Source organism: Mustela putorius, unplaced genomic scaffold (assembly GCF_011764305.1).
Source record: "Mustela putorius furo isolate JIRA1106 unplaced genomic scaffold, ASM1176430v1.1 tig00000382_pilon_pilon_pilon, whole genome shotgun sequence".
Taxonomy (NCBI): Eukaryota; Metazoa; Chordata; class Mammalia; order Carnivora; family Mustelidae; genus Mustela; species Mustela putorius.
This window is the reverse complement of record NW_025421367.1, coordinates 5038213-5055871: the sequence shown is the minus strand read 5'-3', so window position 1 is coordinate 5055871 and position 17659 is coordinate 5038213. Positions and strand designations below refer to the sequence as shown.

General features: G+C 34.9%; 1 protein-coding gene across 17 annotated transcripts in view; it reads right to left on the bottom strand.

Annotated features, from left to right (window-relative positions):
• The window catches only part of MAPK10 (mitogen-activated protein kinase 10), a 588472-nt gene that overhangs the window by 136122 nt on the left and 434691 nt on the right, over nucleotides 1-17659 (bottom strand). For 15 of the 17 annotated variants that reach the window (XR_006606562.1, XM_045079393.1, XM_004756141.3 and 12 more), the window contains one exon: nucleotides 16296-16367. The exons of 1 other annotated variant lie outside the window; for it this stretch is intronic. Coding sequence is in view for 14 of the 16 variants with exons in the window: in XM_045079391.1 (XP_044935326.1) it covers nucleotides 16296-16367 (72 nt within the window). In the remaining 2 variants the exon portion in view is untranslated. Of the gene's footprint in view, nucleotides 1-16268; nucleotides 16368-17659 lie in introns of all 17 variants that reach the window. One more of the 17 variants, XM_004756145.3, reaches the window with a different exon arrangement.

Below are 17659 nucleotides of genomic sequence, written 5' to 3'. Positions count from 1 at the left end.
ATAAATAAATCTTTTTTTTTTTTTTAAAGACTATTAAAAAACAGGATTGGGGTGCCTGGATGACAGAGCTGGTTGAACATTGGATTCTTGGTTTCTGCTGAGGTCCTGATCTTAGGGTAGAGAGACAGAGATCGGCCTAGGCTCCACGATCAGCAGAGTCCACTTCAGACTCTCTTAGCCCCCTACTCCACCATGCGCATGCTCTTTCTCTCTCAAAATAAATCTTAAAAACAGAAACAAAAAACCAGGCAACTGTAAATCTGTTCAGGGAGGCTGCAATTTGTAATTTGGAATGGATGAAATGCCTGACTTCATTTGCCATGTTCTAATCCTTTTTTATATCCCTTAATGATCTTATTTCTGACCACCCACAAAATTCTTATCACACACTAGCTTCATCAAACCTACATAATCCACTTTTTGTCCCCCTACTTATTCTCTGCACCTCAAAAATATCATTGTTCCAACTGCATTTATATGCTGAACATGTAATGTTTTATGTTCCAGACCCCTGTTGTCATGCTGTATCTCGGTACCACCTTACTCCTTCACACTTGCCTGTTGCTTTTCTAGCCTTGGTCTCAGTCTTCACATTATACTTGAATCCACTGTGCTGGCCCTTCTCTTCCTACATTTTAATGTATATTCAAAAAATCAAGGGAATTTAACAATTCACACATCTTTTTCGGACCAACCCGAAGAGATATTCTACTCAACATTTACAATAATTTACTCTAACAAATACTGATAATATACATATTAGGTGCCAGATGCTGGGTTTGGCCCTGGAGATACAACAAAAAGATAAGGTGTCTGTCTACATGGAGGCAGTCAAGTAAACAAGTAGCTGAAATATGGATGATATATTCTATAGTAGAATAAAGAAAAGGTGCTGGAAACAAAAAGGAATAGGAACTGATTGCTTGCATTCATTCATTTTCATTAATTCATTTACTATATATAAAACAACTACTAGATGCCAATCCATGGGTATAATATTGGCAATGTTTGAGAGGAGACATGATCAGTTTTCTCTGGTTAACAGTATCCCTGGCCTTCCCCTAGAACTGCTTCTCAAATGAAGATGTATACCTGGAACACCTAAGGAGCTTGACAAAAGGCAAGTCATTATCACACTGCCCTGGAGATTTGGATTTAGGTCATCATCTTAGGTCCTGATGATCTGAAGATACCTAGGCAATCCAGGAGGTTCTGACTGAAGATTTGAGAATCTGACTGAGAAAGTCAGATTAAAGCAATCGTTCTCCTGGTGTCCCTTCTGGGGCATCAGCATCAGCATGCCCTGGAAACCTGTTAGAAATGCTTATGCTCACTCCCATCCCATACCTATTGAGTCAGAAACTCTGTAGGTAAGGCCCAATAATCTGTTCCAGTAAGCCCTCTAAGTATGCTGATGAATGTTGAGAATGGTACATTATAGGGGAAGGATCACTGGAAGACTGTGAAACAGAACTTATACCTCTGACTGACATATGTGAAAAGTAAAATGATTATTTCTGCATCTATACCAGGAACACATTTTGTGTCTTTTTGGATTGCCAAATTCCATCATTCACAGTGCACCCAAAGTGGAAATCAGAGTCCTAGTTAGCACAAGGATTACTTCTCACACCAGATTCAAGTATTTGAAAGAGTCCCACCGCACCAGACTCAAGGACTTACAAAATCTCAGTATTGAGACAGGTTAACAGTTGGCCAGGTGCTTTAATGGAGTAAGTGTATCATTGCATCTCAGCAATTGTTCACACTGCTGAGAAGTGTCCAGTAGTTTTTGTCAGTGCATCCCTATAACAGAACTTTTCATACAATGGGGAAAGCTATATTTGGACTTAGTAGTTTGATGGAATTGGTTAAAACAATCCTAGAGTTTATACCAGAAGGAAACTCTCAGTAAGAGAATTCCCAGTCAAAAAGTGACCAAATGTATTCAAATGAAATATCTAATGACTTGACACATTTTCTAAAATAAAAATTACTTAGTGATCTTTTATTTATTTTTTATTTTTTATTTTTTATTTTTTATAAACATATAATGTATTTTTATCCCCAGGGGTACAGGTCTGTGAATCACCAGGTTTACACACTTCACAGCACTCACCATAGCACATACCCTCCCCAATGTCCATAACCCCACCCCCCTCTCCCAGACCCCCTCCCCCCAGCAACCCTCAGTTTGTTTTGTGAGATTAAGAGTCACTTATGGTTTGTCTGCCTCCCAATCCCATCTTGTTTCATTCATTCTTCTCCTACCCCCTTAACCCCCATGTTGCATCTCTACTTCCTCATATCAGGGAGATTATATGATAGTTGTCTTTCTCCGATTGACTTATTTTGCTAAGCATGATACCCTCTAGTTCCATCCTACTTAGTGATCTTTTATCTCCATTTTAATTTCTCATAATAACAATGAAAATTATCATTATAAAGTTTGTGAATTCACACTTATGCACACACACACACAAATTTCAAGTATCCTTTTAATACCTAGCTTTGAATTAAACTTTACATAAAATCTAAAAGTTTGAAAATATCCTTCATAGTACCTCCCATAATTGGGAAAGGTTATTTTTTTTTAATTTGTTTAATTGTTGTTGGGGGGTGGGCAGAGAGCATGAGTGGGGTGGGGAGAGGCAGAGGGAAAGGGAGAGAGAGAATCCTAAGCAGTCTCCATGCCAGGTGAAGCCTGATGCAGACTTGATCTCATGACCCTGAGATCAGGACCTGAGCCAAAATCAAGAGCTAGATGCTTAACTGACTGAGCCACCTAGGCATCCCATAGGAAAAGGTATTTTAATTATTAAACAGTAAGACACAGAGAAAACAGCATTGGAAATTTTCTTGGATTAATGTTGTAACCAAAAATTTGATGGCAAATATGTTGTGTTGAAAAGCTTCCCTCAGATCTCATCTGTGCCCCAAGCTTACAAATACAAATTGAATTTCAAAAAGCTCAGAACATATTTACTACAGGCTATTTTATTCTCAATTTCCATGTAGTCTTCCTTGTCATGACTATAAAGTTCCAATATAAACTTCCCCCTGTAATATGTTCCTACGAAAGTATGCCATTAAGTACACTATAAAAAAGTTATCAGTGCTAGAAAGATTTTTCTCCAGTTATGTGTTTTAGCATATTCTTAGTTCAGGTCACAGAACTGTTGAGCTAAACCCAAAAAGGGAAGAATCAAGCCCTCACAATGGGAAGGAATGACTGGCCTATAGTGTGAGGTACTGATCCTGAAGGTTTTTTTTTATTGTTGTTTGTTTGTTTAAGATTTTATTTATTTATTTCACAGACAGAAATCACAAGTAGGCAGAGAGGCAGGCAGAGAGAGAGGGAGAGGCAGGCCCCTGCTGAGCAGAGAGCCCCATGTGGGGCTCGATCCCAGGACCCTGGGATCATGACCTGAGTCGAAGGCAGAGGCTTTAACCCACTGAGCCACCCAGGTGCCCTCAGATTCTGAAGTTTTAAAATGGATCAGAACTACCTGAGGAGCTTGTAAAAAAGTAGATTGGTAGCTCCACTGAAAAGTTTCTGATTCAGCAGGATTAAGGTAAGGCCAAGTTTCATATTGCTAACAAGTTCTACACTTAGAAAACTACTATTTTAGAAAATAGTAGATGTAAAAGACATGAGACATCATCATGTAAAGAGAGCTAGTTGGAGAGACAAAAACTGGAAGTAAATGCAGGTCAAACCAAGCAAACAAAAGATATAGAATCAAAAATTTCACGGTGACTCTCTTTGTTATCAGCACCCCATTAGCTGGCCCAGACGTCATATTCCCAGGGGAGTGTTTCCCTCTCTCACAGGTGTAATATAGTATCCAACTAATGTTCTCTCAATTAATTCATGAAAGTAAACATTCCATCATCAATTTATATTGAATTTATATTAAAACCCAAAGGTATTCATAAATGCTCACCAAAGGAAACTCTCTTTCCAGAGAAGAAATTAATTATGATAATTAATTATGTTAATTATAATAAGACATATTATATTAAAAAATTATAAATCACCACAGTGGTAACTTATGAAAATCAATATCAAAATAATTATAGGTTTGGAATAGTCTCTTCTATTATTGATTCACATTATTTTTTAAAATAACTCATTACTCTACTGAATATTAATCTTGTGTTGAAATTAATCAATAATTATTTCTGTGTGGATATAAGAGAATTGTTTTTGCAAAAATTCAAAGCAAATCAATTTCCCCCAGCTGCCAAAATTTTTAAAGCTAAATTAAAGGAAGCTGTTATTGCTGCTGGCTGGTAGGTAGTTTATTAGAGAGGAAGTCTAAATATAATCTGTTCTGTGAAAAGACTCTATGTTCTATAGACCAGTAAGAAAGTGCTTTGTGCAATGAGTCCCCATAACCAGTTATATGTTAGCCTATAGCTATGAAGTTCTGAGAATAAAAAAATCCTACATTACTGATCTTATCCTGCAGGTGTCCAAAACCTTGACTGCATTATTCTCAAACTTAATAACCTGTATGCCACAAGTACTCCCTCCCCATTTTCATTTGTTCATGATTACTCTATATTACTGTTAGTTAGTTCCCGAGCAGGAGACATTAAGGTTTAGAAATTTTTAGAGGTTAAGCTTCATTAGTTCCTCTTGAATGATATAGCTGAAAATAGCACCACATCTGGATTAGTTCTGTACTTAACAGCTGTGAAACCTTGAGTAAGTCATTTTTTCTTTCATTCATTTATTATTTATATTCTGATTTGTGCAGAACATCATCAAAGATAGGGGAACAATGAAACCATTAAATCCAGGTTTAGGAACAGATCTCAAACAAAGCAGACTAGGAGATGACAGTTTTACCAGAAGGCTTAAGTTGCAAATATCTATTGCCTTGAGCACAAAAGTGTCATTCTTCCACCAAGCCAAAAGAAAAAAAAAATGACAACAACAACAAAACACAATGAGTGGCAAGTTTTGATTCATTAATCCCATAGAATATATCATACCAGTTCACAGGAAAGATAAAATTTCTCTAGCACTTAACTTCAGGAAGAATATATTCAATAGTTCTTTATATAACTCTGGGAATCAAACATCAAGCAGTAGATATATTTTTAATCAAAGACATAAAAATATATTTCATATGATTTATATGAAATCAATTCTCAACAATTCAAGGGGAGAAAGAAAGGTGAAGCAGTCTTAATTGCTTACCTACTAAAGGAGAACTTTATATTCTGTTAAATACTATATTTAACACTGATGACATATGAGGAAAGTGGCATACAGAGCTGTTAGTTGGCTCACAGTCTTGGAACTATTAATTAGTGATGTCAAGTTCATTCAACTCCAAAACACGGGCTCTCTTTTTTTTTTTTTTTTAACTGAACCATTCACTAGGTCACCTAAAATAATTTAGAACAATGATGTGATTTTCTTACGATAAGGTGAGCTATAGCATTAGGGCTTAGAGGGCGGCTAGTGGGTTAAGCTGCTGACTTTGGCTCAGGTCATGATCTCAGGGTCCTGGAATCGAGCCCTGCATCGGGCTCTCTGCCCAGAAGGGAGCCTGCTTCCCCCTCTCTCTCTGCCTGCTGCTCTGCCTACTTGTGATCTCTCTCTCTCTCTCTGTGTCAAATAAATAAATAAAATCTAAAAAAAAAAAAGAAAAAGGAAAAGGAAAGAGCTTAGAAAAATCAACTAAATGAAATAATAGCATCCCCTTCTCTTATATTTATCAGTTGATTTAGCCCAGAGTCTGAATTTAACTGAACATTACATAGTTCAGCATTGAAGTAGATAGTATTGGTGAGGGAAAGCCAGACTTTCAGAACTGCCTAGAAATTTAAAAGGTCTGATTTCATTCATCTGCTAAGTATATATTGATCACCTACTGTTTGCCAAGCACTATCAAAGATGTTATGGATATAACACTAATCTATCTCAACAGAATAGCCAAGATGCTACAAAATGCATCTCCAGAAAATTAACTGGTCAGTCTGTTGGATATTATTTTAGTATTGTCATTTGGATACCGAGTGTATCTGCCAAAAAGTGATGATTGTGCTTTTGGCACAAATGATATTGAGCTATTCGTTCTCATAGTTATGACCAGCATATTGATTTGTTTCATGATGCTACTCCAACTGTTGTAGAAAGTCAGCAGAAACCATGCCTTTTATTTCATTTATATGGCAAAGAAGCATGTATTTAATCTGAAAGACCCGTGGATCCCCTTACCCAAGAATTCAACACTGCCACAGGATGCAAACAGCAAGAGGTTCTTTATTGTTACGCAGGCGCCTGCGGGTGGTCAGCAGCTCCTGCTAGCTGAGCACACCTGGCTGGGGTGGTGCAGGATTTTTATAGACAGGTACAAACAAGTCCCGGATGGGACGGGGCCGATTGGCTGACAATTTGAACATTTGAAAAAAGGCATACTTGGTGTTAGCGGATTGGCTTTGGAAGACCCCCTCGCGCGGGAAGGGGAAACGAAGAGGGGAAGTTTGACCTTATTACTCAGCAGAAAGACATCCTGCCTACGTGACTATGCAGCCCCCTGTCTACGTGACCTACGTGACCCTGCAGCCCCCTTGCCTGCGTGACCTTGCCTTGGCTATTAGGAGAAGGTATCTTGTTCAAACAGGAGACAAGTGTCATGCCCTAAAAGCCAAGCAGTTACAGAAAGGCAAAAGAGCAGTTACATTGAATTCAACCCTGGGGGAAGGGTCTTTTCACTGCAAGGGGAGGAGGGGTACTCTTACACAACAAAAGAGCAGTTAATTATTTAAAGACTGGGGGGGGGGGGTCTTTCAAATCTCCTTTTGAATCTGAATCAAATTATTTACATTTGAGTTTTAAAGGAGGAGATTTGAGACACAATACTTAAGGATATTTAGGACTCAGTTTTGTTCTGTCAAGAGCATATTTTCTCCACTCTGTTTCCTAAAGCGTTACTCTCTGAGGATGACCAAAGCCTGAAATGTATATGACTTTTATATTCGTTGCCCAGAGATGGATACTCTGTGGAATCAATGGTGTATAACAAATCAATAATAAAGTAAAACTTTAAGACTTAAATTATGTTTAACCATTATTTTCAATGACGTGAAAAAGCACAGAACAGTAATCAATAATAGAGCAGGCATGGCTTCTGCCTCCTGTTATCTGTATGTGAATGAAGAAAACTAATACTGCTTCAATGCCTGCTAGGCACCAAACTGGTGTCAGGACCAGACACTGTGCTGGGTTATAATAAAACACTTCACATAAGACTTAATATTCTCATTTTGCAATCGAGAAATCCTAGACTAAGAACTTCAGGAAGGATAAAAATCTAGCCTTTATCTTAAAATCCTGACTATCAGGTGTTGGTTAAACTTTTTAAAATCTTACGGTCAGTGTACTTTTTTATGGAATGACAGCAATATTCTACTTTTCATTAGTGAGAAGGTTAAATGAGATAGTGTATGTAAAGTTCTCAGTGTGGTATAAACTTATAAAAAACAACCCTCAACAAAGTTGATTATTAATATCATTACTACTATTACTATAATTATTATTGAGAAGTTATATAACGTTTAAAAACATGTAGCTAATTAGCAATTTAAGAATGTTATTAACAAAAGTTGGCTTGAACTGCAGGGCCATCCAAAGACACTATGATATTACTATATAATTAATGTTTAACCAACAGGGTTCAGAATGGTCAGGTAATAAAATGTTTTCTGTATTTTTGTTTGTGGGAAAAAATCATATTCCATGAATATTCATGGGCTACACCACATTTCCCAGCCTTGCCCTGCAGATCTATTAGGGCCATGTGATGAGTTCTGCCCCATGAACCACAGTAGAAATGGCAGGTGTTAGCCAATGCAGGGGCATTTAGGGCATGTGCCACCACAATCCATCTCTTTCCACACTCTGGTGTCTTAGTTGGCCCAGCATGAGATGGCAAGAACCTAAATTCCTGAGTCACAAGGTGTCAGAAACCAAAATTCCTAAGTCACCCTCACTAACCTCACTAACCTGTACTATAGTTTGTATTAGAAGAAATAATCACTGAGACTTGAGGTCTACCTATTACTGGGGTATGTTTTTCATTCAGCAAATATTTATTTTGGTCTTACAATTGTGCCAGGCAATGCTCCAGGCACCAAGTATAGAAAGTTCCTGCCTTCAGAGACCTTAATATTAAATTCTTCCTTATAGGATCAAACCTAGAATGCTGACTTCATTATCACAATGATCTAACCTACAGAACAAATCACACTGAATTCTACCTTTCTTATTTACATATTTCCGGTTTGTCTACAAAAAAAAAAAATTCTAAAATAGGCAATAATAAGTGGTATTATAGAATCAAGACAGGAAAAATTTTCCGGGCTAATAAATAATAGTTCATTTTTTAAAAAATTCTTTCTCAGGGTAGGAGTAAGAGGCTATATCCCCTCATAAGGAAGTAAAAGGTCACTTAGGAATCAAAATGTTCACAAGTTATCTAAATTTCACTGATTTATCTATAAAACAATTTTTTCATTTTTTAGAAGAGGAAATTAGAACTTATCAAATGTTACATTTTAAAATGGACACTAGAACTTTGTTTTCATATGTACAACAAAGAGCAGTGTTCTTTTTTTTTTATCCTTTTCTTTTTAAATTTAAATTCAATAATTAACATATAATGTATTATTTGTTTCAGGGGTACAAGTCTGTGATTCATTAGTCTTATATAATACCCAGTGCAAAGAGCAGTATTCTTAAATCCAAATGATATTGATTCTGTCATTGCACAAATATAAAAAAGATCTAATCAGTACCTAAGTTTAGCAGTTCTGTGTTCTCCAAAGTCTGGGTTTTCATCTCTTTGGATATGCACTTTTATAATTACCTTAATATTTTTAAGAATAATTTAGAGATGTATAGAATATATAACCAAATAAATATTCACCTTTAGAGAAGATGAACAGAAGAGCTGAATAACACATTCCAAATTTGGAACTGGTTTTAGAACTCATTATCTAAGTTAACATTATTCTTCTTAACCTACTGAAAAATTCAGCCTTTGTTTATCATGTACCCCAATCTCAGATAATACCTGTACCAAAAAGCAAAATTACCACTTAAAGCATTTTCCAAAGTCTCACATATAATTAAAATAGTGCATTTATGGAATTAGTGATTACTTAAGAATACTATATAGATCAAAATAGAAACCACATATTAAGCATGATTTACCATTCACTGAAAACCACAGATAATTCTGTGATATTTTACAGCATAAATATTTTTAAAGATGTAGGCAATAACTTCATTTAAATTTGATTAATACCTCAACCATAACTGAACTTGTAGTACTAAGCTACATTTTTATTTGTACTAAGATCGTTCAAAAAGAAGTCCGCTCAACCTCCTTTGTGCCTCAAGAAAACCAAAGACATACCCACAATCAAACAATACAGAAAAGTTCATCATTACAGAACCAAATCTGAAGACCTTTACATTCGTTGTTAATCTTTGTAGCATAACTGAATCTACTCATTAACTCAAATAGTTATTTAATAAATCATTAGGGGGAAAAACCTGCCCAAGGTATAAGATACAAATACAACATTGAATTTACTCTTTTGAAATTCGCTGCAGCCACTGTCATGTGTGGGCATATGAAAAAAACTATTTTCAAACATCATGAAACATTCATTCATAAAAATAGAATGGTTAGTTATCCTGATAGTGTAGATATCTTAGTGATTTATTTTGTGATTCAAGATGTACCATATTTTTACAATAATGTTTGCTATGTCTTTAATAATTTACCCGGACAGTCCATGCACTAAAGCATATGTATTGGGTTTTTTTTTTAAGGTATGCAAAATTAAATGCAATGTATAAAAGCAGATACAGAAGAAAGTCAGAGTTGAGCTTCCTTGAATAACACTCAGGAGAAGAAACCCCTTAAAAGAAGAAACTAAGGGATGCCTGGGTGGCTCAGTCAGTTAAACAGCTGCCTTCACCTCAGGTCATGATCCCAAGGTCTTGAGATCAAGTCCCACATTGGGAACCAGATTCTCCCTCTCCCTCAGCCTGCCACTCCAACTGCTTGTACTCTTGCTCACTCTCTCTAGTAAATAAATAAAAAATCTTTTTAAAAAGGAAAAACTAAGGTAAATATTTTTTCCCTATTACATGAAAAACTAATATAATAAAGGGAAGGTTTATCAGTTTATACCTCAAAATCATAGCTATTCATTTACGAAATGCTCAGAACGTCAAATATATCCAGGTTCAATCTACTGATTCCCTTAAGCCATATTTATAGGAAGTCGGTGTCTAAGTTGGTGTTTTGAGGCGGCAGACAATCCCCCCAAAATCTAAAATATACAAACAATGCTTTTCACAGACCAGCAAAAGTGGTCTTCAGTTTCCCTGTTACATTACACAGGTTTTCCTTTGCCTTGCCTCGTCAGAATATATTTTCCTTTGTTGCTCTTTTCCTCTAATGTTGGTATAAACGTCTTCCCATCTAAGATAGCCATCCAATTTTTAGTTTAAAAATTTTGACCAGATTGTTTCATTGTCTTTGAAGCAGAAACCCATAGACCCATCAAATGAGATAAAGTTGAGCAAATCAAGTTACGTTAAATTCAGTATGTTTTAAAAGCAAAGAAAATATTTTTTAAACCATCTAACCCTGGCATCATGTATTTTAAAGGTCCTAGGTACTGTGATCTGAACGTATCACTTAAAACTAAACCATTCTATGGGCATTCTAGAATACCTATCTTTAGGAGTTCCCTGGTTTATTTATTTCCAAGTCTATAAAAACCTCTAAAAAGTGAATACAGCCCATAAAATATTTGCTAAAATCCTGAAATTTCTAAAGATCAAAAGAGGAAAACATCAGAACACTAAAAAATAATAAATCAGAAGTGATCGGCAAATTTGTTCTAAGAGTAAGTTTTCATCTATTTAGAACAGCCATCATCAGTGGCTAAGGAAATTATTCCATGTATACACATAGCGCTTTGTTGTCCAAACATTTGAGTAATAAAATCAAATTCAATCAACTAAGCAAGTCATCTGTAATGTTTTATGTCTATTTTAAAAAGAACACTATCTTGACTAGGAAAAAATTCAACATGGTCAGTCTTAGCTATCTTACCGCATAACGGTTAAACTAAAAAATAGTAAGAACTCTAAAGACACTGAAGAATGATTTGACAATAACTTCAAAATAAGACTATTTTTGTCATATCTCAGTAATATTTTAGACTTTATATATCACAAACATGCTTTGGAATTCATATAAGAGTGTTTTTTTTTTTTTTTTCCTACTGGGTTCCAATAGATCTTGGGCTTTTCTGCATTTAATCATAGTGTGTAAGTTCTCATTATATTTTACTGCTACTTGCTTCTGTTAAAACACTGTACACCAGTAAATTTCAAAAAGTTCATAACGAGACCAGGATAAGACCTTCTAGTAAAATAGTTGAGATTTCCACTCCAGAATAAAACATAATTGGATTATGCCTTTGATAATAGTGATGTGAAGATTAAATGAGGTAAAATAAACTCTTCTTTGGTAACTATTCCAACTCATTGTTTAACACATAGCTGTTGCTGCGTTCTTTAACTCAAAGAGGAATAGGTTCTCAAGATTAGAAGCTCAGCCACTCTCTGTCATGCTTTAGACACTGTGTTCTTTGTATCCCTAGTTTTTACAAGATGCAGCTTTATATTATAGGTACTTAGTAAAGATGTATTGAATACATAAGTGGTGGAATCAATCTGTCAACACATAGCTATCTCCTTTTATAGAAAATGTATGGATGCAGAAAGAGTTTCTGTTTCATAGCCAAAAAGAACCTCAATGGGCTCAATCTCTTTATTTTTAGTTCTACTTATATTTATAATTCTTGATTCATTGATTTGGGCCCTCTGTGAAAAATCAGAAATTAAGAAATCATTTTAAATTATTCATAACCAACTCAAACATCAATAAACATTTAGAAAGGACAACAAGTTAATAATGTTTAGATAATTGTTAGGTTAACACTGATTTGTAATAGCAAAATAACCAAAATACAATTAAGTCCATTAATGTACACTTATAAAATGTTAAGATGTTGAGAAATTGACTTGATTTTGAAAAGCAAAGAAACAAATGTCTACTAGGGAAGTGGTGTTTCTCTATTAAATTTTTATTTACCCTCTTTTATTCAAAAGGTATTCATTGCACATTAATGGAATTAAGGTAGATTTCTGGACTTGGAAATCAAAGATGAGGATGTCCTGGCCCTGCCCCTGAGGTAGTCAGTCCCCATGGAGAGGGAAAAACACAACCTGCACACCTAATGGTAATGCATGTCAGGATGCGATAAATGCTGTATGTGTACCCATGGACATGCATGGGGTTTCTAACAAGCATTTCTGTGTGTATGTATTCCTTGGCTAAAATCTTGACTCATCTGTTCAGTACCACAGAGTTCCAAAAGTAGCCTTTTAAAGAGATTTTTTTTTCAATGTGGGAAAGTGAAATTAAACAGCTCTGCAATTATCTGTTCAACTGAGAAAAGAAAGCTAAGAAGGCTCACCTGTTTCTCAGGGGGACTGAGAGAGTGTGTGCACTTTTCAATTCCCTGTCAGTTTATATTTTTGTAAAAGATTCATATGAGTCCAAACTAAAGATTATTCCTTTACTGTCTAATATTACAAAGACAAATTTCTCCCCAGAATATAATGAGAGACCTCTTCCTTGTCAATCTGCCTATTGGAATATTTTTTAAAAATTTAATAGGAGTAGCAAAAAAATTCAATGACTCCTGTGTTCTTCAAGTAATTCAACTAAAAAATAAGGTCAACACCATTACAAATAATACACATATTTCCTTTTGATAAAAAACTACCTGTGAAAGTTTGTTCTCTATATTTTCTATAACTTTTTATTGATAAGAACTGAAAAAATTAGAAATATGACATAATATAAAAAGCCATAGATTAAGACTCAAGAGAGTTGGAATCTGAGTATACTTGATCATATATCTTTGTGCATTGTCTGTCTGGCAAGAAGCTGGGAGCAACCTAACTCTGCTGGTCATCAGGGTAAACACTATAGCATACCAAGAACATGCGAGATGTCTCATGAAATAAGAAGTTTCTGAAAAACATAGCTTGAAAGTGAAACCCAGTAGAAATTTCTGCCTCCAAAAATGAATACATTCTTTTCTCTAAATTGCTAGAACAGTAAATCAGGCACAGAGCTACAGAAGAGAAAATAAATAAATAAACATTATCAAATAAAAATTTTACATAGAAAGTATATAAAATGCTCTTAGTCATGACCAACAACACTCTGCTTACTGTAATATTTTTAGATTTTTTTAAGTTATTGAATTTGCATGTATCTAGATACCAAAGCTCATAGTAAGCAAAAAAAAAAAAAAAAAAAATCAGTTACTAATAAAGTTCATGCTTCACTTCTCTTTATTTCCTTGCTTTCAAAGAAGCCTTTCTAGAAATAGACGTTCGGCATCTGTACCCAAATGTTGGGAGCTGATTTTAAAAAATAACCAACCTACAAAAAGACTCTGGATTAAAAATATAGCATAAGTTTTAAGAACTTTTTGTTGATAATTTTTGAAGTTCAGATTTAAACTTGAGGTATATAAAACATGAATTAGTTTTTTGTTTCGTTGTGTTTTGTTTTTAAGTATTAATGCCCTCAGTAAATGGATAGGCTTGTGGCAGCTAATGAAATAGCACACAGTCACATTGCTTGCAAGTGGTAGGGCCCAGAGAGTTTACCCAGAAATTCAGTCCTGCTCCTTTCAACCAAACCACAGTCACAGGTGTAACTGATTACCTAAATCACACATATACCTTCATTGATTCATTAGGTAAACATCCAGTGATAGTCTACACCATGCCACGTGCAAAATTCCAACAATGTGCTGGGCAAATGTTCAACATTTGGAGGGAGGAGACTTACCACAGTAATTGTTTATTTACATAATATACACGCTCTTATAATAACAGATTTCCATCTACCAACCTCACATCACTGAACTTTTCAGTTGGGGAGAGAGGTGCACAATCAACTCTTGTGAGCCTGTGTGAGCTGGTGCCTGCGCATGTGAAAAATGCATTGGAGTAGAGAGAGAGAAGCAACATACCAGTCACATATATGGTATATCAGCTACCAAAAAGTGTTATGGAGGGGGAAAAAAAAGAAAGGTTGGGAAGTTGGGCAGGCAGTGTAGGCTGGAAGGGGCAATTTTAAATAGGCTAGTCAAGAAAGATTCCCTTAAAAAATTACATTTGAAGAAAGCCCTGACAGTGGTGGAGTAGGCAAAGAGGACAACAAAGGAAGAGCATTTCAGGTAGGGGGCCTCTAGGTGGCTAAGCGGTAAAGGCTAGCATATTTATTTCAGGAATTTTGATTTTTACTGTAAGTGAAATGGAAGACATCGAAAGGTTTTTCTGTTTTGCTTCGGTTATAGCCAAGGAGTGACATGATCTCACTTATACTTTTCAAAATATTATTCTTCTTGATGTTTGAGAGTAAAGCATTTGGGAATGAGCAAATGTGGAAACTCTGGTGATAATCCAGGCAAGAGGTTAAGTAAATTGGATCAAAGTGGTAGTGGAGAGAATGTTGGGAAATGGCAAGATTTCAGATATGTTTTGAATGTATAAACAATAGTATTTCCTGACAAATTGAATGTGAAGTGCTGCCCCAAAGATGATTCCAAAGATTTTGTTCTAAGCAACTGGGAAAGGTGAATTTAGCATTTACTGAATTAGAACAGAGTAATTATGGAGGAAAGATCAGGAATTTGGTTTGGTGTATGCAGAATTTGATTTGCCTATTAACATCTAAGCAAAGACACAGAACAAATAGTTGGGCATGGTTCAGTTCTGGGAGAGATTTGGGTTGGAGAGAAAACTATGGAAGTAGTCAAGATACTGATAATACTTAAAACAGGGACTCTATTGGGGCACCAGAAGAATGAAGGTAAATTTATTTAAAATCTATTCAGCTATTTAATAAACATATTCCAGCACTGTTCTCATTGGTCTGCAAGTATTAACTCATTTAATTCTCATAACCTAGAAGGTAATACTTTTCTTTCCCTCTTTTTACAAATTTAGAAACTAAAACACAGAGTGGTTAAATAACTTGCCCAAGGTCATAAGTAAATGGCTATAAATGATAGAGTTTCTAACCAAGGCTGTCCGGTTCCAGAATTCTTATTACAGAAGAGAAATTATCTAAATGCCTGAGGCTTCTAGCACTATGACATTTAGAGGTCAAGGAGTTGAGGCAGATCAGATCAGTAAATCCTATTCATAGCCTGTAACACATTTTACTTGCCTATAGAGATTCTACTTACGCTAAGAGGGAATAGATTTGCCAATGTTTGTTTCCCTTTATACTTTTTTCACACTTTCTGTAACAAGCACATATTACTTTCAGAAAGAGAAAAGATTGTTTTAAAGTAATAGAAGGTGCAGAGTTATTTTTTAGACCTTGTTTCAAAGGATGCATGTCACTCCCTGTTTACAGCACCGCTCAATGAGAGGATAACAATGAAAATCAGTACAGAAAAACTGAATTGCTTTTTGCTTGGATCATGAATAAAGTTACTATAATTTATTATCCAAAGAATAATCCTGAGAGTAAAAGGAAACACTACTAATTAATACCATAAAAACAGATTAAAGTTAAGATTACCCTAAAAACACCTGTAGTAGGAATAAATACCCCAAGTAGCCTCTTTCTTAAGAATGGAATATGTATGAATACAGGAGAGCAGACTCTTTTCTGCTCCATGCATACTACCTTCTATACCTTTATTCACTGTTCTTCCTGTTTACCCTTTTACTCAACTGATAATACCTGGGATGTTATTATCTGTGGGCATTGGAAATCTGCTACAGAGGGCTCATCAGTTCTTACAATGAAAAATAATAATACAGACTTTCACTATTTTGATGATTCAAGCCATATTTCAAGTATTAGAAAAGACATTACTGTCATTAATTATAAATAAAATCTAGTAAGAAATCACTTTAGCCAGTGATTAATTTATAACCGTTAAAAAGAATTATTTTCATTCTCATTCTCTCTTAAGTGAACTGAGAAAGAAAAAAACATGTAACTATCCACTTCTAATTCCCAAGTTATTTTTAATGCTGCATAAGCACTAATTTGATGTGGCACATATGCAAGCTAAAATGGCAAATGGAAATACAAGGGAATATACTGTACCTTGTTTTACCTGTAAGGAACACACACCTGACAAAAGGCAATTTTCACATCCAAGGTTGGTTCACTGCAGTAGTACAATAAATGGAGGCTCATAAATACCTATAGAAAAAGGGGGGGGCATGAATTTCCAAATCACCTAATTGTTCATTAATAGTATAAACTTTAATGTAATTTGAATTAAACACAAGGTGTCATGCATTACATATATTTAGCATAATCTGTATCCTGACTAGTGCTAGGTACCTTTCATAAATTATAAACACTAAATGATAAAATAAGGTAGAATATCTTATTTTTATAATGATTAATACCACCACAATCATAAAGATTAGATATAAGGAACTGGATATATACTTAATAAGTTAAAATTTAGAACATCCTATTATATAGCACTTTCTGTTTCAGGCATCTAACTTTAAAAATCCCAAACACATGCTCAAGAGCATATATGTAAGAATTTTATCATAGAATAAAGGGACTTTTAAATAAACTATAATGGATAATAGAATTATATACAGGATGTGGAATAATTGAATTTGAGCTTAATGTATCAGCATAGATAAATTTTTCAAACATGATGTTTACTGCAGAAAAAGCAAGTTCCAAAGGGGTATGAAGATCACTGTATTATTATTATAAAAATTTTTAAATATACAAAATTATGTACATTGTTTTGTTATACAATCATAAAACCAGGACTGAAAAGGATGGGCACTATGTAAACATCAATTTAGTCTTGGTAGTTAAGAACAAAGACTTCCATTATATTATTTTTGAAATATTTTTTAATTTTGCAAAGGAGAGGATAAAATCAATATTTTTTAAGGAGAGAATAAAATCATGTAATGATGGTAATACCAAATTAGGTATTAAGTCATCTGAGTATGATGAAGCAGCATCAGAGAAAACCAACTGAAACCTTTTTCAGTTCAATTAGGCACACTTTACTGAATGTTTATTGTGTGCAAGACACAATTCTGTGAGTTAAACAATTTTAAAACCACACTGACACAAGACTTCTGTGTCTGACAAGAGGAATTGTTAGGTATCCTGAAAACCACTTTCAGTGTAAGCTCCTAAAAAAGTTAGATGAAATATACAAAATATATTTTTAATGCATAACTAAACTGCCAAAAGAAAGAAAGAAAGAAAGAAAGAAAGAAAGAAAGAAAGAAAGAAAGAAAGAAAGGGGAAAAATTCTAAGAGGTTGAAAACAATGTGAAAGATTTCGTGCAGAGAAGTAAATGAGCTAAAGCTGCCACTTGGCCCCCAGCAATCTACTGGTATCTGAAGATGAGAACTTTATAAAGAGTAGAGTGTAGAGTTCAGGAAAGAAAGCTTAGAACCTATCTATGCTGGGAAGTCACATTGAAGACACCCACACTGAGCTT